We start from the raw sequence: 23880 nt of genomic DNA, 5'->3' as shown, positions 1-23880 counted from the left end.
TGCTGACAAGTGTGACAGAACTGGGAGTGTGAATTTAGTATGTATCTTTTAAAAAGTTTTACTTAACTGGCTGCGATGAGGTCTTAGTTTGGGGCAGCCACGGGCTATGGGAGGCCAAGAGTAAGATTCAGTTGTGGCTGGGGCCTGGAAACTTATTTCTTTTGAAGAGCCTACAAAACATCAATGACAACCAAGACAACAATAAAGTACAGAAAGCTAACAGACCCCTCTCACTGCTTACCTTTACCCCAACAAGTACTCACTGCTCAATCTGGTATTTTCCAACATGTAACTTAGTAAGCCCCCAGACATTTTCCAGCAGTGAACTCCTGCTCAAAGAGACTCTTTGCTTTTCTGGGCTTCAGACTGAAAGGATCCAATAGGCAGCGTGTTGAAGGAGCAGGTACTTAATGCTTACCAGAGCCAAGGACGTGGTTTCTCTTCCTCCTTCTGATAAACTGCTGGTGCATCAGCTCCCACTTGCAGGGCTTTTGTTTTTGTAATTCCCCAAAACAAACATGCCTTTTGTTTGCTTATTTTTGTATATAACTGTCGATGAAACCCCCCAAATGTTCCAGAGAACTCTCCAGCTGCATGGATGCACTCCTCCACAAGGCTGAACTCGCCAGCCAGCCCGTCAGTTCTCTGAAGACCTCATCCCCCAGCCCTGAGCCCCAGCTGTACCCGGGGCTGGGATCTTCCTGCAGCGTCACCTCTTCTCTGTAACTTTTTTAGGTGAATTTCTTGGTTTGGTGGAGAACAAATTTTGGCAGCTTCTCAACAAAGGGTACAGAAGAAGGAAATTTCAGACTCTGCACATGTGAAAATGCCTCATTTCATCCTCACTCTTCACTAGTGGTTTGGCTAGAGACTTCCATGTTGGAAGTCACCTTTCACCAATATTTTGGAGTCAGTGCTCCTCTGGTGACCCATGGACAAGTCTGAAAGCCATCCTGGTTTCTGACCCTTCCAGGGCTGGGTTTCTTCTCCCTGGAAACTTTCAGCATCTCTGGATCCCTTTCAATTCAGACACTTCGTAGCAATGCGTCTACGCTCTTGCTCCTCAGTTGTGCTGGGTCTGGGGTCAGCAAACTCTCTTAATTTAGAAAGTCACAGCCATTAAGTCTAGAGAGTGTCCATGCACTATGCCCAGGATTTTCTGCCCTCTTTCATCATTCTTTCTAGAAATCCTATTCAGATATGAGACCTCAAACTGATTCTCAAATTCTCTTTTTCCCCCATTTCCATCTTCCTGTTCCACTTTCTGATGTTAACTTCTATTTTACCTCTCATATCTGTTTTTTTCTTTCTATAGTATTTTTAATTCCTGCTGCTGCTGCTAAGTTGCTTCAGTCGTGTCCGACTCTGTGCGACCCCATAGACGGCAGCCCACCGGGCTCCCCCGTCCCTGGGATTCTCCAGGCAAGAACACTGGAGTGGGTTGCCATTTTCTTCTCCAATGCATGAAAGTGAAAAGTCAAAATGAGGTCGCTCAGTACTGTCCGACTCTTAGCGACCTCAGACCCCTTTTTTATCTGTTTTTCTTTTTTATAGCACCTTATTATTGTTGAAGTCAAGCCAATATCTTCTCTTATCTGAGGATATCTATTTTCTCATGTTTTCTTTCACTCCCTACATCGTTTGTTTCAGTTTGTTTTCCTTTTTCCCCAGGTGAAGGCTTTCTTCAAAATGTCCAAGGATCCCTGGAGGCTGCTCACACCGAGGACACTAAATGCTGGGCTACACCTGTAGGCAGGCTGGAGCTCAGCACCACGTCAGAGTCCCATCACTGAAGGGAGACAGGCAGCAAGCAGGCATTTTTCCTGGAGGACTGAACAACAGCGTTGCCCGAAGGTTCTTCTCAAGGGTCATTCGGTGTCTCCAAGCAGAGCCTCTGTCTCCTTCCTGAGAAGCTTGCTGTGGGTGCTCAGGAAACAAGGGGAGCAGTTCAGAGCCCTCCCCACGTCACCCCTTCCTCAGTGGCCAGTCGGTGGCCAGCCGCCCTCTGCTGATGCTTTTCCATCTTCCAAAAGCCTGTAAGAAACTTCCTGCCCAATAAAGACTTCACGCTCATTCTATTCATCCTTGCGGGGTTTTCTCTTTTTACTTTTTTTTTTTAATATCAAGAGGGAAGCAGATAAAAGTGATCTAAACTGATGCTCGAAATTGATGATCTAAGTGAAACCACAGTTGTAGAATGCAATTCTGAACAGAATGCGGAGAACATTCTAACTGCCCCGACTGCTTGTGCTCCTTCTGAGCTCCCTTTCAGAGGCTCATTTGAGAACTTACTGCACAAAAGCATCAGGTTTCCCCCCCAAAAAAGAATTATTTACTTATAAGACGTTAACCTGGACTTTAAGAATAAATGAGAAAATTAATAACAAAATCTTAAAAGGGAATTTCAAAAGCAAAGAAATTATGGAAATGCAACCTCAGAACTGTTTATTAAAAATCTCTCTACATTACAACAGGTCAGAGTTCCTTTATGAATCCCATCACCTTTTTCAGGTCTGTTGAGAGTGGTGCTGTCTCGACAGACAAGCAGGGCTCAATCTTGTTTCGCAAAACTGCCATGGGCTGCCGAGACCCCCGATTTTCAGCTTCTGCAACTAAGAACACAGGTGTTAGATGGCTCTGCCCAATGGTGTTAGCACAGAATACCAAGAACCTTACGGAGATGAAGAGGACATGAGAGTTTGGTTTCAGTGTAAAATCCTACGTTTATATGCTTATCAAAACCCATCAAAATAACCAAAATGAAAGGAAGATTATCTATTATCCAAACAGAAAGAGAGCCAAGAGCCATGTCTCTAAAGCAGTAATTTATTAGGTAATTTCTAAAAGGACGTCTTCACGTAAAGTTCTCCATGCAAGGAATTTCTGTTTATATCTAAAATTTAGAGGAAAGGAGGGATGGGATTTAAAGAGTGAACAGTTTTCTTTCTTTCGGCGGGGGTGGGGGGAGTTGCAATACCTGCTGTGCATCAGAGATTCCATCAGCTCTCAAAGGATCAGGGTTTAAAAACTGCAGTAATCTATAAGATAATCAAAAGGATCATTTGAAGGAAAAAGAAGTGCTCTTCAGTTCAGCTGTTATTCTAGCTTTCCGTGACAGAGGTAAAGTGAACTATAGGCATGGCCACGACATTACCGCTTGCTCTGTTTTACGCTGCCCTTTGCTACACAAGGGCTGTGGGGGTCTGCCAGTCTCCTGTTGCCCCTCTCCCTCCCTCACTGGGCCCTGCTCTGCACAGCAGTGCCGATCCCAGGACCACTGGCTCTGGACAAGGAGAAAGACTGCATGGTCGCTAACTCGTGTTCCTTCTAAGAAGCCCACTGCCGCCGTCCTTTCCTGCGGTTTACTCTTCAATCACGTCAAGGTTCTCTGGAACCCACAACAGACTGATAGAATAACTCATGTCATTTCATCAGAGGGTTCTAAGTAAAGGGCATGAGGCTAAAAGAAATGAGCTACATAGATAATGCAAAGTCTTTGGTTCAAGGAAAATAACTGATTGGAGCATCACGACTTCCAGGTATTAGGTGGAGGGATGCCTGCGTAGGAGGATGTCAACTCTGGTGCGTTAACAACCATTCCAAGGCCAGTGGGCTCCATGGGGCAGCGTTCAGAGCCCTTGGCCGTGGATACCGTGAGGCCCTCCTGCTGGGATGTCACAGGGCCACAGAGCAGCCTCCAGGGAGTCAGGACACCAAGATGGCCATAGGGCAACGACCCTCTCCCCAGTCATCCCAGTTAGTGGCTACTGTACAATCTGCTCACTTCTGAACTGTCTTAGACGCTTTCTCACACTGATGGCTTCAGAGCAGCCACAGTTACTTGGAATGTGAGAGTGTTTTTAGGCTGGAAGGGTAAGAAATCATAAAAACTGGTACAAAAATGCGTTGTGGATTAAACAAGTATAAAATGAAGAGATTACTCTACTGCTAACAACCTGCCTGCAAGTGAGTACTTTGTGAACCTGGCAGGACAAAAGAGAAAAAAAAAAACAACTTCCCAAGTTTCACACTGTAAATACCTACTTTCTCCAGCAGGTGGCAGATCTATTTAATGGCAGAAAACTAGGAAGAAACTAAGCGCCAACCCATATAAATCAACAGCCCCCAAAAGATCAACTACATTTAATTTGTTTCATAAAATTGTTCACTTGACAAGAGATTCAGGAAGGGGAGGCAGAGAATGACTATTTATAGCAGAACAAACCTTTAAACAGAAGAATCCGCCCTAGCAAATGAAAAAGAAAAAACTAACCTCAAAGCCTGTAGAAGACCCTGTGTGTGTGCTGTGCTGTGCTCAGGTGCTTCAGTCGTGTCCGACTCTTTGTGACCCCATGGACTGTACCCCACCAGGCTCCTCTGTCCACAGGATTTTCCAGGCAAGAATACTGGAGTGGGTTGCCAGGCCCTCCTCCAGGGGATGTTCCTGAACCAGGGATTGGACCTGTGTTTCTTGTGTCTCCTGCACTGCAGGTGGATTCTTTACCCACTGAGTCACTGGGAATGCAGGTTTGAAATTAATCATAAAATCATATATAAATTCTTCCTGCTTATACTTTTTCTACAATTATTTCAATAAAAAAATTTAGGCGAAGAAAAAAAAAAATCCATACTTCACACAGCCATTCTTCTCATTGTATTCTTTCTTCTCAGCTGATCTAAGTGGCTTCTCACTTGACTTTTGACATGAAGCACTAAAAATCAAAAACATTTGCTAAAATTTCTGAATCCATTTACTCCAAATCTGAAAATACCTTTATTTTCTGGGAGAAAATTTGAGAAGTACCACTACAGAATAAGTGGATCCACTTAAGTAAATTCTTTGAGAACTGAAACCGAGTCCTTTGAGTATGAAGACCTTTTTGACAGTCCCCGGGCTGCCAAGAGGGAGCAAGCCCCCTACAGCCTCTCTCCCTTATGGATTACGACGAGAAACCCGGGATGAACTATGAAACTACAGGGGAGAAGTCCCAACGTGAGAAACCACCAGAATCACGGGGGATGTCCTGGCTTTCACATTTCTCTATCTCTTGGTGTTGACACAAGGGTGACCTGAGTTGCAGAATGGTGCAGGGGATGCAGACATCAAAAAACCTGAGAAAGTCTCTACCGTCATCCCTCAGTATCTGCAGGGTACTGATCCCAGGAGCCCCAGGGATAGCAAGATCCAAGGAGGCTCAAGTCCCTTATATAAGACAGTGTAGTACAGCGGACCCTCTGCAATCAAGGAATCTGCATCAGTGCAGGTACAGGAGCTTCAGATGAGGACGGCTGACTATATTTCAAGCCAGAGAACAGCAAAGAGGGGCCTGAGACCAGTGGGTGTGAGGAATCCTGGCCCTCTCCCCTCTTGGTCTAACCCCAAGGCCAGCTCTGGTCATGGAGCTGCACACAGTGGTGCTGAACCACACACATGGCCACTTTAAAACCCCAAGAGGAACTTCTTTCTCCCTCTAATGAGCCAAGAAATGGGGACCCAGTGGTCTGGAGACTGGATGAGGGAAATTTTCCGTCTCTTTTTCTTCTTTTATTTCCACTGCTATTTTATTCCACAAGCAGCCCCAGTCACACAAACTGCATGGTAGCTTCTCCATACACACACAAAAAACATCTATCTGGTCAGAGGAACAGGGAGTGAGAACATCTAGAAAACGGTGAATGTGAGGAAAAGTCCTGGGAAAAAAAGAGATAGAGAGCCGGGGGTGGGGGGAATCCCATACCCACCCCAAGTCCCACTCTGATCCCAAACTGAGTGTGTCCAGAACGGACCCAAAGCAGTGGACCACAGAGTTGGAAACAGTGTCACAATCACCACCCACAGCAAGTGAGACAGAGTTTGAGGTCTGAACCGTAAGGGAGTGATGACCTCCTGCTAAAACAACAAAATCAACATTCTCCAGAAGATTCTAAACCAAAGTCTCATGCCCTAATATTCAAAGTATCTAGAGTACAATCCAAAATTACTCGACATACAAAGAATAAGGAAAATCAGATCAGCTGTAGAGGGAAAAAATAACCAACAGGTGCCAACCCCAGCACAGCTCAGAAGCATGAATTATAAAACACCCTAGAGGAGCTATTGTAACCATGCTCCGTAAGAGAAGGAAAGGTGAGCACTCTTAAATGACACAGTTTTATTTTCTTCTCAGCAAAAATTTAAACTATAAAAAAACAAATGAAAATTTTAGAACAAAAAATATAATACATCAGATAAAAAATTTAATGAATGGGCTTAATAGCAAAATGGAGATAACAGAAGGGTCAATTAAATTAAACAGAGACCAGTGGAATTATTAATATGAAGAACAGCAAGAAAAAATTGAAAAAATGAACAGAGCCTCAGAAATATTTGTCTTATAAGAGTCTCAAAAAAGAAGAAAATGGCAGGTGCAGAAAAAATATTTACAGAATAACACAGCTGAATGCTTATCGAATCTGATGAAAAGATGGCTGCTGCTGCTTAGCTCCTGCACAGTTGTATCTGACTGTGCGACCCTAAGGACTGCAGGCTGCCAGGCTCCTCTATCCATTGGATTCTCTAGGCAAAAGTACTAAAGTGGGCTGCCATACCCTCCTCCAGGGGATTTTCCCATCCCAGGGATCAAACCCGGGTCTCCTGCATTGCAAGTGGATTCTTTACCATTGAGCTATCAGGAAAGCCCCAGTGAAGACAGAAACCTACAAATGAAGAGCGCTAATGAACCTCAAGCATAAGAAACATGAGAGAAACTTCATCAAGACATACAATAATTAAATTGTTCAAACCAGCAATGAAGAGAAAGCCCTAAAAACAGAGGGAAAAGACATGCTGCAAGCAGAGGAACAAAGGAAAAATATGATGGTAGACTTTGCATTGCCAACAATATGAGCAGGCAGATGGTGAAGAAACATCGCTAAAATACAGGGGAAAGTAAATTTAAAGCTGGAATTCTACCCTAGCAAAGTTTTTTCAGACATATAAAAGCTGAAAGAATTCATCACCAGCAGACCCAAGAAACAGTAAAGGAAGAAATATAATACAAGAAATAGCAAAGGAAGTCCCCCAAGTAAAAGGAAAACGGTACCAGACGGAAATCTGGATCTACACAAAAAGTAAAAAGCATGGATGATAACTACATAAGTAAATATATGATAATTTCTCTTATTATTTATTTAAATCCCTCAAAGAAAAACTGTTTAAATAGGAACAACAGAATTCAGCATCTATAACAAATGTATAAATACAATGTATGGCAACACCAGCATAAAGTCCAGGAGGGGAGAAATGGAAGCTTCCTATTTTAAGATCTTTTACTCTATATGAAGTGCATAATATCACATTTTCCCATTAATATCACTGACATGGATTTTGCTGAGGACAGGGTCGCAAAGACTTGGAAGCTCATCTTCAAGAATACAAGAAACCATTCTTCACCTTCCACCAAGCTGAACTGCCATCGGGCCCACATATACCCACCCTTCACATCAAGACATCTGCCTTACAGACACAGTTCTGTCTGACAAGGTAACAAGGAGACTCCAGAATCACTACTACTTTTTGAAAAACTGTGCTGCTAGCCAGCTATCAAACATATTTCTCTTAAATATACGCTTAATCAAAATTTCCAGGGTCACTCTTTTTGAAAATGAATGTTCTCCCATCATCAATCTTACAGGACACTGTATAAAACAATATTATACTTAAGTCTCTAGTCAATTATACTAGATTTTCAGATCATACCTTGCAGCTGGTGTGTCTGGATTGGCATATATGGTTATGCCTCTCTTTGTTGGCCAGCACACTGAAGATTCAACACACTGTTAAAAAAAATTTTTTTTTTCAGGAGGAATATTTATGCTAGCAACATACGTGCTCTTGAGGCATCAAAATTCCTTGGGAGTTGTTCTCATAGACAACCATCTCAGATAAGGTCCAAGCAACACAGATATGAACAGACCAAGAACTGGGGAGGCCACCACTATAAACACTAGACTGAAGGGTCCAAATAGCAGGCAGCCAGCCTTTCAGACAGTCAGTATTTAAGATGTCCTAGAATTACTTTCACTTGTCTTGTCAAGGAAACTGGAGGGACAGGTAAGAGTTGACCTTAACTATTAGAGTGTCCCATAATTCCAGATATTTATACCCTTGTTAAAGTGAGAATATGCACCTAATTTTGTCAAGCGGTCAGCAGGCCAAGAACAAGGACTTGAAAAGGGAGGAACAAGGGTTATCCTGTTCATCTGAAACAGAGTAAACTTGTAAACTTACATTTTTTTCATGAATAAAACTATCATAGCCACAGTTTTGGTTCCTGGTAGATTTTAAAGGAGAATATTCTAAAATGAACACTACATAAACTTAATATTTAATGAACATTTAAAAACAGCACCTTATTTGCATCTTTCAAGGAGATGTACTGTTGTTTCTTTTCAGATTCTTTTTTAGGGGAACCTTTCAATGAATCCATAGTACATTTTACAGTCTTATCTGCAAAATAAAAATAATAATAAAAATTATCTCAGGAAGTGTTATAAATAAATAGAAAACAGGACCAAAAGGATCTTACTAAAAAAGTGTTATCATAATAAAACCTTAATACATAAAATTGTTACAGCATAAGATTTTGTATCAAACTTTACTTGAGGGGATTAAATTAAAAAATCTTGTATCAATCCTTATTGGGAAAAAGAAAAACAAAAAAAATGTTGAGGCAAATTCCTTACTGGCTTACTAACAATTTAACCATTATTTATATTCCCAAATTGGCAGACTCTATTTTGCAAAGGAGGCCAGAAGATGATTCCCAACACACATGCTGTTCTCAGAGTGTGACTTCCACGCTTCTCCCATGGAGAGGTGGGCTCATTCTCCTTGCCCAGAAGCCAGGGTGGGCTTAGAAACACAGACGTGATGTTACGTGACTTCCAAAGCTGGAACACAAAAAAGTCACACGCCTATGATCTGCTCTCTTAAACGCTCACTTCTGTAACCCAGCTGTCGTGTTACGAGGCAGCCCAAGCAACTGCATGGAAAGGCCACTACATATACTTCAGGTGACAGCCCAGAAGAGACAGGTACACTTCAGATCAAAGAAGGAGTCATTTAATAATGACATATATCAATTCATCAAGAGGACATAAACCTGCTAAACTTCCGTGCACCTAAGTGACAGCTTCAAAATACACGAAGCAAAAACTAACAGAACAGAAATGAGTCATAAATAAAACAACTGTATACTTGGAGATATCAATGCCTCTCCTTCAGTAGCTGATAGACCTGTAGACAAAAAAAAAAATCACGAACACAGAGAAGACCTGAACAAGACTATCAACCAACAAGACCTGCCGGGGGCCAGCGTGAGGAACTCCGCCCGTGGCAAAGGTCGTGAGGAAGGAGGCTCGGCATGCGCAAAGGCAGGATCGAGCCTCAGGAGAGCCCCTGTTCCCGAGCATCTACCCCCAAAACCAGAGTCTGCCTACTTTACTGCTTTATGCTCTCACCTACACCTCTGACTTTATGGGGGGCTGTCCCCCACCACCTTTCTTGGAGAAGAAGTTAACTTACAGCTCCAGTTAATAAAAATTCCTGGGCATGACAAGAGTGTTTCAACTTACAAACTCCTCTGACGGCTCTCTAGCCTGCCTGAACAGGTTCGTCCAGCCACATACGACTGTTCACAGCCTCCCAACCGTGAGAGGCACGAGATGCTTTAAACTTTCTACATACAGATTCTTTTGAGAGGTTAGAAAATTATTAGTATAGTATAGTGGGTTGACTAGGAATTATACTGGTGAAAGGTTTTTCATTTATTGGGCCAATGCTTGCTGCTAAGTCTCCATATTCCCTGCCCTTATACAAATATATAACTAGCATATAGGAGAAATAAGTATTAACCTTAAAGATTAATCATTTTAAACCTTAGACTAAGTAAATTCCTTTCTTAATTGTAACCCATTACACCCTCACCCTATAGGAATGCAACTTTATTTGGTACCTTCGGAGGGTGGCGCCTGGTTTAAGAAAAATCACCCCTGGAAAATAGGTTTCTGGCTGACTGACCATTATCAGAAAGAAAGGGTCATAAAATGTTAGCAAGCCCCCTGGCCAGAAGATGATGTAAAGCCACCTAAGACCTTTTGTATACGTTTATATGAAGCACCTGATTTTGATAAAGGTCAGGTCTGCTGACCCCACCTGACTTTGTATTCTATCTCTATGTATAACAAAAAGCATATAAGCAAACCTGGAAAATAAAGAAAACGGATCAGTTCCTGGAAAGACTGATTCCCCCATGTTGTTCTTTCTTGTGCTCCATTTTTCTGGCTGAATTCCCATCTGGAGCGTGGATGCCCGCCAAGCCTGCTAATTATGCCTCGGCTTCTAAGATCCGACCGGGGAGGCCTTAGTGTCTCCTCTCCTTCGGGAGAACGGGAGGATGCCTGCGGCCTACGTAGGTGGTGAAAACCTCTTGTCTCGAGGTTTTATTGGTATTCCACGTAAACCAAGTTATTCAGCACCTTTTCTCCACTGAATTTTCTCACTGAGCTATCCTTATTTAACCCCTCTTTATATCTTTAATTAATACTTAATTAAGCTATTGTTTTCCTGATCGCTGACGCTGTCTCCCCTTCGAATTCCCTGGATCCACCGGGGCTGGACCCCGGCAATGACCTAACTAATATTTACATAACACTCGCCCCATCAACAGCACAATATGCATTCTTCTCAAGTACACACACAGCCTTCTCCAAGTGAGACCATATTCTGAGTCATAATACAAGTCTCAATAAATTTTAAAAGATATAGAATACTCTACTGAGGATCTTGAACAACTTAAGGAGTCAACAGAGATAGACAATATAAATAGGAAAAAGAAAAGCAATTAGAATCTCCAAGAAGAAATAATGCTGTCATCTTATATTTACCAATTTTACATTTCAAACTCAATTTAACTTCCAGTTTCTATCCCATCATGCAAGGAGGCTGGAATTCACCACTCCTTCATAACAGTAAGTAAACAGCTAACCCAAGTGAAAAATAACAACTCTTCTTATATCTGACATAAAAGATGAGGCCACAGGGCAAACCTTCTCCCCTACAACTGGAGAGACAGATAATCACAGCTGCTGTGAGCAGAAATCTCCATAGAACCTAGCACCAGAGAAGGAAAACCTGAACTGTACATTGACCAGCTACTGGAAGCCAGTGTGGGAAAGTAAATTAACAATTCCAAGAGGACCCCCAACACTTTGTGACTCTCACTTACTGGAACTCCACAGCTTCTCATGTGAAGATCATATAAAAATCCCCCTGGGGCTTAGTAGGGGGAGGGAAAAATTAACCTTTTTGAAATATGCCAGTGCATTCTGTTCTCAGCAAGTTCTGCCCTCCAGAGAAACTAATCAGAGCCTGAACTACCCGGACTGAACAGACTCGTTCCAAATCGGGAATGGAGTACATTAAGACTGTATATTGTCACCCTGCTTATTTAACTTATATGCAGAGTACATCATGCAAAATGCCAGGCTGGATGAAGCACAAGCTGGAATCAAGATTGCCGGGAGAAATATCAGATATGCAGATGAAGCCATCCTTATGGCCAGAAAGCGAAGAAGAACCAAAGAGCCTCTTGATGAAAGTGAAATAGGAGAGTGAAAAAGTTGGCTTAAAACTCAACATTCAGAAAAGTAAGATCATGGCATCCGGTCCCATCACTTCATGGCAAATAGATGGGGAAACAATGAGAGACTTTATTTTTGGGGGGCTCCAAAAATCACTGCAGATGGTGACTGCAGCCATGAAATTAAAAGATGCTTGCTCCTTGGAAGAAAAGCTATGACAAACCTAGACAGCATATTAAAAAGCAGACATTACTTTGCCAATAAAGGTCCATCTAGTCAAAGCTATGGTTTTTCCAGTAGTCATGAATGGAAGGGGAGAAGGCAATGGCAACCCACTCCAGTATTCTTGCCTGGAAAATCCCATGGATAGAGGAGCCTGGAGGGCTGCAGTCAATGGGGTCGCTAAGAGTCAGACATGACTGAGCAACTTCACTTTCACTTTTCACTTTCATGCATTGGAGAAGGGAATGGCAACCCACTCCAGTGTTCTTGCCTGGAGAATCTCAGGGAGGGGCAGTCTGGTGGGCTGTCGTCTATGGAGTTGCACAGAGTTGGACATGATTGACACAAGTTAGCAGCAGCAGCATGCATGCATGGATGTGAGAGCTGGACTATATAGAAAGCTGAGTGCCAAAGAACTGACGCTTTTGAACTGCAGTGTTGGAGAAGATCCTTGGGAGTCCCTTGGACTGCAAGGAGATCCAACCAGTCCATCCTAAAGGAAATCTGTCCTCAATATTCTTTGGAAGGACTGATGCTGAAGCTGAAACTCCAATACTTTGGCCACCTGAGGCAAATAACTGACTCATCTGAAAAGACCCTGAAGCTGGGAAAGATTAAAGGTAGGAGGAGAAGGGGGCAACAGAGAATGAGATGGTTGGATGGCATCACCGACCGACTCAATGGACATGAGTTTGAAGTAAGCTCCTGGAGTTGGTGATGGAGAGGGAAGCCTGGTGTGCTGCAGTCCATAGTGTCACAAAGAGTCGGACACGACTGAGCAACTGAACTGAACTGAACTACCCAGGCTTTATCAGAGACTAACCGCCTTGGGGGAAGAGAAATAGCCCAACTGGTTGGATCTCCTTGTAGTCCAAGGGACTCAAGAGTCTTTTGAACTGTGGTGTTGGAGAAGACTCTTGAGAGTCCCTTGGACTGCAAGGAGATCCAATCAGTCCATTCTAAAGGAGATCAGTCCTGGGTGTTCATTGGAAGGACTGATGCTAAAGCTGAAACTCCAATACTTTGGCCACCTCATGTGAATAGTTGACTCAATGGACAAGATTCTGATGCTGGGAGGGATTGGGGGCAGGAGGAGAAGGGGAAGACAGAGGATGAGATGGCTGGATGGCATCACTGACTCAATGGACATGAGTTTGAGTGAACTCCGGGAGCTGGTGATGGACAGGGAGGCCTGGTGTGCTGTGATCCATGGGGTCGCAAAGAGTGAGCGACTGAACTGAACTGAACTGAACTGAACTGCCTTGGGGGAAGGGAAATAGCCCATCTATTTCCCCACCCCCTCAGGCCATCCTAACCCTCCTTAAGAGGAGAAGTGGAGGTCTGAAAAGCAAATCTGAAGGTCACAACCAGATGCAAAGGCTCAAAAACATGGAGATCTAATCACAGCTTTAAGGATGCTTCCCCTCCCTCTATACCTTACAACTGTACCTCTAACAGCCCACCTCTTACCCAGAATATCATGTCTGACTTTAAATTTAAAAAAAGTTGCAAGGCATACCAAAAAGCAAAAAAAGAGAGACAGTTTGAAGAAACAGGGCAAGAATCAGAACCAGAGTTAGACAGAGCAGAGATGTTGAAACTGTCAGACCAGAAATTTAGTACAACTCAGATCAGGAGATCCTTATTGCAAACTTCAGGGTTAAATTGAAGACACTAGGGAAATCCACTTGGCCATTCAAGTTATGACCTAAATCAAATCCCTTATGATTATACAGTGGAGCTGACAAACAGATTCAAGAGATTAGATCTGCAGACAGAGTGTCTGAAGAACTATGGACAGAGATTAGTAACACTGTCCAAGAGGCAGTGACCAAAACCATCCCAAAGAAAAAGAAATGCAAGAAGGCCAAGTGGTTGTCTGCAGAGGCTTAACAAATAGCTGAGGGAAAAGGAGAAGCAAACGGCAAGGGAAGAAAAGGAATGCAAGTTCAGAGAACTGCAAGGAGAGGTAAGGAGTTCAGAGAACTCCCAACTGACTGCCGAGTTCAGAGAACTGCAAGGAGAGGTAAGGAGTTCAGAGAACTCCCAACTGACTGCCGAGTTCAGAGAACTGCAAGGAGAGGCAAGAAGGCCTTCTTAAATACACAATGAAAAGAAATAGAGGAAAACAACAGAATGGGGAAAACTAGAGCTCTCTTCAAGAAAACTGGAGATATCAAAGGAACATTTCATACAAGGATGAGCACAATAAAGGAGAGAAATGCTAAGAACCTAGCAGAAGAGGTTATGAAAAGGTGGCAAAAATACACAGAAGAACTATACAAAAAAGGTCTTAATGGCCCAGATAATCACGCTAGTGTGGATACTCACTTAGAACCAGACCATTTTGGAGTGTGAAGTCAAGGGGTCTTAGGGAAGCATTAATACAAAGAAAGTGGAGGTGATGGAATACCTGCTGAGCTATTTCAAATCCTAATAGATGATGCTGTTGAAATGCTGCCACTCAACATGTCAGCAAATTTGGAAAACTCAGCAGTGGTCACAGGACTGAAAAAGGTCAGTTTTTATTCCAACCTCAAAGGACAATGACAAAGAATGATCAAACTTCCATACAATTGCATTCACTTCGCATGCTAGCAAGGTAATGCCTCAAAATCCTTCAAGCTAGGCTTCAGCAGTAGTTGAACTGAGAACTTTCATGTGTACAAGCTGGATTTCTAAGAGGCAGAGGTACCAGAGATCAAATTGCCACATTTACTGGATCATGGAGAAAATGAGGGACTTCCAGAAAAACATCTACTTCTGCTTCATTGACTACGCTAAAGCTTTTGACTGTGTGGATCACAACAAACAGTGGAAAATTCTCAAAGAGAGGGGAATACCAGACCACCTGACTTGTCTCCTAAGAAACCTGTATGCAGGTCAAGAAGCAACAGTTAGCGCTGGATATAGAACAACGAATTGGTTCAAAATTGGGAAAGGAGTATGACAAGGCTACATATTGTCACCCTGCTTATTTAACTTATATGCAGAGTACATCATGCAAAATGCCGGGCTGGATGAACCAAAAAGTTGGAATCAAGATTGCTGGGAGAAATATTAACAACCTCAGATATGCAGATGATACCACTCTAATGGCAGAAAGTGAAGAGGAACTACAGAGCCTCTTAATGAAAGTTAAAAAGGAGAGTGAAAAAAGCTGGCTTGAAACTCAACATTTTAAAAAAACTAATATCATGGCATTTGGTCCCATCAATTTATGGCAAACAGAACGGGGGAAAAGTAGAAGCAGTTAGTGACATATTTTCTTGGACTTCAAAATCACTGCAGACAGTGACTACAGTCATGAAATTAAAAGACACTTGTTCCTTGGAAGGAAAGTTTTGACAAACCTAGACAACATATTAAAAAGCAGGGACATTGCTTTGCTGACAAAGGTCCATATAGGCAAAGCTATGATTTTTCCATGTACGGATGGAAAGTCATGTACAGATATGAGAGATGGATCATGAAGAAGCCTGAGCACCGAAGAACTAGTGATTTCAAACCGTGGTGATGGAGAAGACTCTTGAGAGTTCCTTGGACTGCAAGGAGATCAAACCAATCTATCCTAAAGGAAATCAATCTTGAATATTCATTAGAAGGACTGATACTGAAACAGAAGTTCCAATACTCTGGCTACCTGATGCAAAGATATGACTCACTGGAAATGACCCTGATGCTGGGAAAGACCGAAGGCAAAAGAGGGCGGTAGAGGATAAGAAGGTTAGATAGCATCACAGGCTCAATGGACATGAATTTGAGCAGACTCCAGAAGGTAGTGGAGGACCGAGGAGCCCGTGTGCTGCAGTCTAGGGGATTGCAAAGAGGTGGATACAACTTAGCAACTGAACAACAGTAGCAACAAATGATTAATATGCTAAGGGTTCTAATAAAAAAGCAAACAATATGCAAGAATAGATGGGTAATATAAGCAGGGACATGAAAATTATAAGAATCAAGAAGAAATGCCAGAGACCAAAAACACTAACAGAAATGAAGAATGCCTTGATGAACTTTAGTAGAATGTATTCATCTGCAGAAAGAATCACTGAACTTGAGGATATGAACATTAGAGAAGGAATAAGTCAAGGCAAATTTAAGTTTTTCTTTTTTGAAAACAGATATAACAGATAACAGTTTGTTCAAAATAACAGCAACAAAGTATTTTATTATTTATGCATATACATATAAAATATGTAAATAGACATTTATTACACACACACCCATATGCATGAAAAGAATAACAATGACACTATGGCCAGGAGGGAGGAATTATGAATATTTTGTTATAAGGTACTAGCACTACCTGTAAGGTGGTTCAGTGTTATCTGAAAATAGATTGGACTGGTTGTAAATATTGCAATATCTAAGGCAATCATTTAAAAAAAGTGAAAAAAGAAGCAAACTCATGTGCTAAAAAAGGAAAGAAATCAGAATTCTGTAAAATGCTCAACTAAAGCTATAAATGACAAAAAATGGAAGACAAGAATAAAAAACAAAGGCAATGAACAGAAAACAGTAACGAGTTTGGCAGGTATCAATCTAACTAAATCAATCATCACTTTAAATGGTATTGGTCTAAATACACCAAATATAAGACAAATATTTATACAAAATTCTAGAAATTTGTATAAGTCAGTCTCCCAAGGCAAAGAAAAACAGAAGCAAAAATAAACAAATGGGACCTAGTTAAACTTACAAGTTTTACACTGCAAAGGAAACCATAAACAAAGAGACAACTGGGAGAAAATACTTGTAAACATCATGTTTGACAAGGCTTAATTTTCCAAATATATACAAGCAGCTCATACAATTCAACATCAAAAAACCCCAACCAATTTAAAAATGGGCAGAAGGCCTAAATAGACTTTTCTCCTAAGAAGACATACAGATGGCCCAACAAGCATGTGAAAAGATGTTCAACATTGCTAATCATCAAAGAAATGCACATCAAAAGCACAATGAGTCAAGAGGAAGAGGAGATATGTACACCTATGGTTGATTTATCTTGATATACAGCAGAAATCAACACAACATTGTAAAGCAATTATCCTCCAATTAAAAATGAATTTCAAAAAAGCACAATGAGGTATCACGTCACACCCTGTCAGAATGGCCATCATTAAAAGTCCATAAACAGTAAATGCTGGAGAGGCTATGGAGGAAAGGGAACCTACCAACACTGTTGGTCAGAATGTAAACTGGTGCAATCACTATGGAGAAAAGTATGGAGGTTCCTTAAAAAACTAAAAGCCGAGTTGCCATATGATCTTGTAATCTCATCCATGGGTGTGTATCTGGAGAAAACCATAATTCGAGAAGATACATGCACCCAGCATGGCAGCATTGTTTACAACAGCCAAGACATGGAGGCAGTGTAAATGTCCACTGACAGATGACCGGAGAAAGAAATGTGGTCCCATTAAGTTGGAAAGAAACATGCACCCCAATTTTCAGAGCAGCATTATTCACAATAGCCAAGATACGGAAGCAATCTATCCATACCCAAATAAAGAAGATGTGGTGTGTATACACATACACACACAAACCGGAATACTGCTCAGCCATAAAAAGAATGAAAATTTGCCACTCGCAGCAACATGGCATGGATTTATGCTTAGTGAAATTAAGTCAGGCAGTGAAAGACAAATACTGTATGATACCCTTATATGTGGAATCTAAAAAAATAAAATAAAATAAAACTAGTGAATTTTAACAAAAAAGAAATAGACTCACAGATGCCTCACAGGATGCAGAGAACAAATGTAGATGAGATTCTCTCTTTGATGTCCCGCTGGCGAGACCGGCGATAGGGAGGGGGAAGGTATCAAAAAAAGAAGCAGGGCTGTGTGCGAAAGGAAAAGTTTTTTCCACACTTCTTGGAGGAAAACGGGTACAAAAAAAAACCTAAGGCCTCAATGGCTATTTTATAAGTGTAAGTAGGTTGGGAAACCTACTCAGATGTTTAGGTGCCCCTCCCCTTTGTACAGTAGCAGGAAAAATTTTAAGACAAAAGTAGTGGTGTGTTTCTTTTTAAATTTATCTTTTTTGCCCAAAATTTTGGGGAAATATAAAAAAAAATAAAAAAAATTGGGGTTTTTAAAAACAGTTGTTTAAGTAAAAGTAAGCCTGTTAAAAAATTAGAGAAGGGAATTATTACTGGCTCCTGTTGCAACCTCTCTATCTATGAATTTATTGTTTTATTTCCTTTATTATTTTTCCTCATAATATTTTTCAGTAATGAGATACTTCTGTGTTAAAAAACATCAATTATAAATAAGACCTTGATAAATATTATTATAAAGTCTTATATTAGATAGAACATAGTAATTTCCTTTTCCTGTACCGATATCATTCAGAACAAAGGGGTTTATAAGATTTTATTGGGGAACAAAAAATTTTTTCCTTTATTTTGCTTGGTTTAAAACCAAAATTATGAGTCAGTAAGTTAGTATTCTTCTAAATGGATGTAATATAGTAAACTTCTATAATGAAGTCTTCTAAAAAAGAGACAATGGAAGAACTTTTTTTAATTGTGTTGTAGATGACGATTTTATTAAACAAGAAAAGACTATCAGAAAATATGGTTGGATTACCCGTGTTTAAATTTTCTGTTAGATTTCCAATGCAGAGATGGTAGAATATTAGTCCTGAGTAATTATTTTACCTTTAATTAACTACAAGTTAGAACAGCAAAGCTCTACTTCCTCCCATTAGAGAAGAATCTGACCCAGCCAGACATGAAAATACATTTAGTGTTTTAAGTTGGTATTCATGTTCTGAATTGTCATTCAGGCATTTCACTCTTTCAACTGGTCTATTGATTTACTGTTTTTTTATATTTTTGGGCGCCAAGGATATTTCAATCGTGGACAGCTCCTCAGGTATAACTTCTACCCTACTGTGCTCAAGTGGAACTGGACACTACGACAGACCAATATAAATAATTAGCATCGGAGTAAATTAATTAATAGTGGAGAAATAATGTGGAAGGTTGACATTTATCGACCTACAACCGGACCATCAAATAAAAACAATAAAACTTGGTAAAACAACATAACGTTTGATAGCTGGAAAAAAGGAATCCACCAAAAATACTTGGAGGATTAGACAAACACCCAAAATTACGCAATATCCAAGGGTCTTTATGGAATCTATACTGTATCGCCCAATATTCTAATTTAGGAAGAATTCTTTGATAATTGTTTTGCAATAATACCAAATAGATTTTTAAATATAAATAAAAATACAAACTTATGCGAATATATTTTTAAGATATCGCTCTCGCTTTTAAAGATGAATCGGGTGCTATTTTCGATATGACAGCATTAAAAATGATAAATATGTATATGAGAGGAAAGGATAAAATTTTAATTATAAAAAAGTGGTTTTTTATTTCATATTAGAATAATATACGCTCCGTTCCTCTCTTTAGAAAACTAGAAAAGGAAGAGCAAATTAAATGATAAAGGTAAGCCAGACAAAAGATTTTAAATTCAGCGCAAAAATCAACGGAAAAATAGGAAAACAAGAACGAGAATCATTCAATGGCACGACTGGGACCATGCTTTATAGACCACATCACCAAGGTCCAATAATTCCGCCAAAAAAAGTGCTCACAGCCAGAAGGTCCAGGGAAGAGGGTAGAACGGAAAAACAATGCTCAGACCCAGGGGCGGCAGAAAGAAGAGATGGACTAACCACCTTGACGCTGAGCCATGGTGATCTTCCTTCCCCAGGAGGACTTCAGGTGCAACGACTGGCAAAAGGATGACAGGGGTTTATCTTGAGAGCCAGTACGAATCACAATGTTTAGCACGGCGCAAATCTTGCTGATGGTAGGCCAGTGCTTATGCTGCAGTATTTTTATTTGTTGTAAAGTACTCTGTGACATTTCCTAAAGGAAATTTTCACACTCATATTGTTTTACTTAGAGGGGTTGGAGAGGGAAGCAAAATACCAGTCAAGGCAACAGATTAACATATCAATGATGCTTATAGGATACATCAGATTCTCCGTAATGCTCTTCCAACATTATCTGTGAAATTTGTTGATCATACCTTTAAGGAATCTCATTGAGATGTTCTGAGGAAAGAGTAGGATTGAGAACTACCAGAGGTATTATATACTCAGGACTCTTTTGTTTCTCATATATTCTGAATAGTGGCCATGGAAATATAAACAAGTGTGCGTGGAGAATGACATTGTAAGGAACTTATGGTCCCGTTTTTCCCTTTTTTTGTGGTCAGTCTATTCAACCAACCGGCAGTTTTAATCAGTGACCCCTGTAGTTTCCTTTTTGGAGGTGCGACGCTAGATGGTTATTTTCGAGGACCTGGGGTTGGAACTCACCCAAAAACCACAGGTATTTTAAAACTTAAGAATATTATTACTGCCCGGAGGTATTTTATAGGGGATAGCTAAGAAAAAATATTAATATCTTTCAAGCGTCCTATCTCTTGTCAAGGAGACCTGCGAAAGTGGGAGTAGACTGGACTCAGAAAAAAATTGCTAATATAATCTATTTATTCTTGGGGGAAATTATCGGGAGGGGGGGAAAAAAAAACACTCTTTCTCTAGCACATAGTTAATTGGAGTTGTCCAAGCCAGCTTTGTTTATAGAACAGTGTGTACTCTCGCTCTTCTTCGTCCAAGGTGTTATTATTGGAGGAAACTCAAAAAGGAGGAGAGGTGGGAGAGTGAGAGATGTAAACATAATGGGAGGAGAAACATGAAAATTGGAAAAGTAGATTCCTTTTTCGGTGAGAGAAGAGGATAATTAAAAACACAATATACTATATTAAGAAAAAACTTTTCACTCTGGAAGAAAAGACGCTTGGGTTCCTTTGGAAATAACTAATAAGAAAGGATTTGTTGTGCTTGCTATTGTACTTTGCATGTCAGTCCCATCATCCAATTATGAGCTTTTTCGTGTGGGGATATTCCCATCCATCTTCTCCTTCCATATAGCTCATAAATCGAAGGTATTTTCTGGAAATTATTCCGGTTGGCACCTGCCCTAAGTTAATATTATATGTCTAGGAACTTTAATATCGCTGTTTGCTTGAGCCTTAGTGTTGTGGAGTTCGCTTTCTGCAATGTGTCCAAGCCCTCCAAGGAATTTGTTTCCTGCCTCCCAAGACAGATATGTTGCGCGAGGAAGCCATATGGAAATGAGTTCTCTTGGTCTCCTGGGGGAGAAAAGACAACAAAAAATTTTTTCCTTTACGCTAAGGGTGCTGGTTTGAATCAGCATCACTTATGCTGAAAGGAGGGGCACGTCAACACACTAACCATCTTAACTCTATCTGCACAAGCGACCCAACAGTGCGTGATACAGTTCTGTGTAGTTAATGCTAGTAGTCCCAAGCACCAGAAAGCAACATTACCGCATGGCCCAGCAAAGATCCGACAAATCAAATACATAAGTAAGTAAGTATTTTTTAGAAAGAAAGAGTTCGTGGCTCAGTCGTATCCAAGCTCTCGCGACATTCATGGACTGTAGCCCACCAAGGCTCCTCTGTCCATGGGTTTCCCTTCTCTTATGTTGGGGTATCTTCCTGCAACTGACCCATAAGGAGTAGAACTCCAGGTTTCCTTTGTCGGGCACGTTGCACTAATTCTTGGATTCAATCTGAAGCCACCAGGGTAATAGCTTCTCTTAAATCCGTAATGGAAAGCTGTTTACAGTGGTTTTGGGGTAAGATTGCACTAGGTGTTAGATGGAACGGCAACCTGTTAATTTTTTTTCATTGGCTTCCACAAAGGAATGAGGCGAATTTTGAATAATACAAGGGTAATTCCCGTCTTTAAAATGGGCTGTCACAGTTCAGCAGGATTATTCCGTTGTATGGTTCTCACTACCTTTTATCCTGTCCTTCTTATGAGGGGTACAGTTAGGGTATGTTTGGAGTAGAGAGTGGGGCCATACAGCGTTGTCCCATTCTTGTCTGCCTGCTACAAAATCATCTGCACCGCTATGAGAAGAGCTCATTCTTCACTCAAGCCCGGTACGCTCCCATTGTTTTGAGGGAAATGATTGTTCCCTGTGCATGGGAATGGTCATGTTAGCATCCGGAATGAGAGCAAAGACCATTGTAGTGGGCATCATGGGCAGAGCTCTCTCGCCACAGCCTCAAAAACCCCTCATCAACACTGGGTATGCAACTAATACCCTCTTATATCTAGTCAAGAGAGAGTTGTGAAAAACACTAATACATAGAATTTTTGCTTGTGCTGTTTACTATGTGCAGTGAGGTCTCTATGTTCGTTCTGAGATTGAGTTGGGCACACTCTCTAAAACACTGTCTTGTAGAAACTCGAGGATGATATAATTAAGACTCTCGGTTAACCACTGAATTAGTTTTCAACAAGCATATAGTGTTAAGTAGCAATCAAAAATGTTGTTGGTCCTTTCTCCCAGGGAGAGGCGGTAGTGTAAATGTACCTGCCTGCCATGGCATTATGCGCCAATATGCTCTTGAGGCATAAATATCGCATTTGGAGTGGGTCGGTTTGATCATACCTGGCCATCCAGAAATAGTACTCGATCATTGGGGAGTAGACAGTGAGGCAACAACGCAATGCTACCGACGCTCCTCTACCTGGAGGAAATGGATGTGTCCCACTATAAGTGAAGACATGGAGCTGAAGGGGTCATTCACGTGCCGAGGGGGCCTAAGCCATTTCACGACACGTATCGGGTCGTTTAATAAGAGTCGTTTGTGGGAATGATTCTGCTGTTCCACTACATGGTCTTACATTTGTTATTAGAATAATATTAAACAATACTGGCTTACGTATGGCTCTTGCTGGAAAGTGTTAAGCAAGGATTGTACTTGTATATCATCATGGAGTCGTCCCGTAATTCACATTTATTATGGGGTGTGCACAAGTACGCGTGTCCACGATTTTGAGGGGGTGAGGAACTGAGCGACCTAGTTTCAACTCTTTGTAGGTCCACCGCCATACACGGAAAAAATTCCTAGACATAAATGGGGAAAGAAGCCATGGAGAATCACCGAGAAGTAGAGGTAAAGACGGGAATATTTTACTTGATTCGCTATATACATGATGCTACTTTAGACGTTTTATAATTTGTTAATGACCTTATCATCCTTATTTGTGTCTTCTATGGAAAATTAAAACCAATCAAAAATTCCTTCATGAGCCAGTTTTTTAGGTTCCTTTGGTTAGTATTTGTTTTATTAGAACAGGAGAAATTTAATTTATCATTTCAAACTAAGGTCTATGTCTGGGCTTAGGCAATATTATCCGTCTACACAACTAACAGGGTTGTTGTATCTGTATAACGTTTATTTTTTCGGCCAAATCGCCCTACGTGTATTCTTGTACCTCCCTTGGTCAAGGCATAAGATCGATTATTTTGTCGGCTATCTGATCTAGGTTATCTTTTATCAAGATCTTTTCCTGTTTGGCTCATTTTGTAAGTAGGTAAGAGCAATCTGGCTACAATTAAGTGGGAACCCATCGGTATAGGATCCCATTGGGTTTGGGAAGATTCCTGGGTTGTAAAGGACAGTGGCTATAACTCCTGACTACCAAAGTTAAATACCTTACCTGGAATAAATCCTATGGTACAAAGAGAAAACTCTGGTAGGCTATAGGTCCAGTGTGTCTCAAAGAGTCGACAGAAGAGCTGAGCGATTTTTACATTTCAACTATTGGCGTTCACCCAGGACAGAGTGGAAATTCGTTCAAAGTATTTATACATGTTGGAAAGTGTAAGAGATGAAATAACAGAAATACCCCATAAGCCTTATAAAGCAATCCCTCTTAAACCCTAGTCCTTAAAGTTAGTATTGAGGTTTTTTGTTTTTTAATTTTGTGTGATGGTTGTATTCGCAGAAATGGAGAAGTAGCCGACAACCCCAGCGATCATTATGTACTCCAGATCTCCTGCTATTGCTATGTGCAGATTCATTAACCAGACTGAATACCACAAGGGGAAGCCACCAAAGCTATCCTCCGAGAATTTGCTGGACCTAATGGTCGGGTGTGCCTTGAGGATGT

General features: G+C 41.0%; 1 protein-coding gene across 1 annotated transcript; it reads right to left on the bottom strand.

Moving 5' to 3' along the window:
* Positions 1–2923: 2923 nt before the first annotated feature.
* Positions 2924–8488, bottom strand: LOC108635346 (putative ATP-dependent RNA helicase TDRD12; the record flags this gene model as incomplete). Its single annotated transcript, XM_018045526.1, has 4 exons — positions 2924–3038; positions 4632–4712; positions 7739–7815; positions 8391–8488. Coding segments are annotated over 4 exons (371 nt in total), but the record flags the coding sequence as incomplete, so codon positions are not given.
* Positions 8489–23880: the final 15392 nt, after the last annotated feature.

This window comes from Capra hircus, unplaced genomic scaffold (assembly GCF_001704415.2).
Source record: "Capra hircus breed San Clemente unplaced genomic scaffold, ASM170441v1, whole genome shotgun sequence".
In the NCBI taxonomy this organism is placed as follows: Eukaryota; Metazoa; Chordata; class Mammalia; order Artiodactyla; family Bovidae; genus Capra; species Capra hircus.
This window is presented reverse-complemented; position numbering and strand designations above follow the sequence as displayed.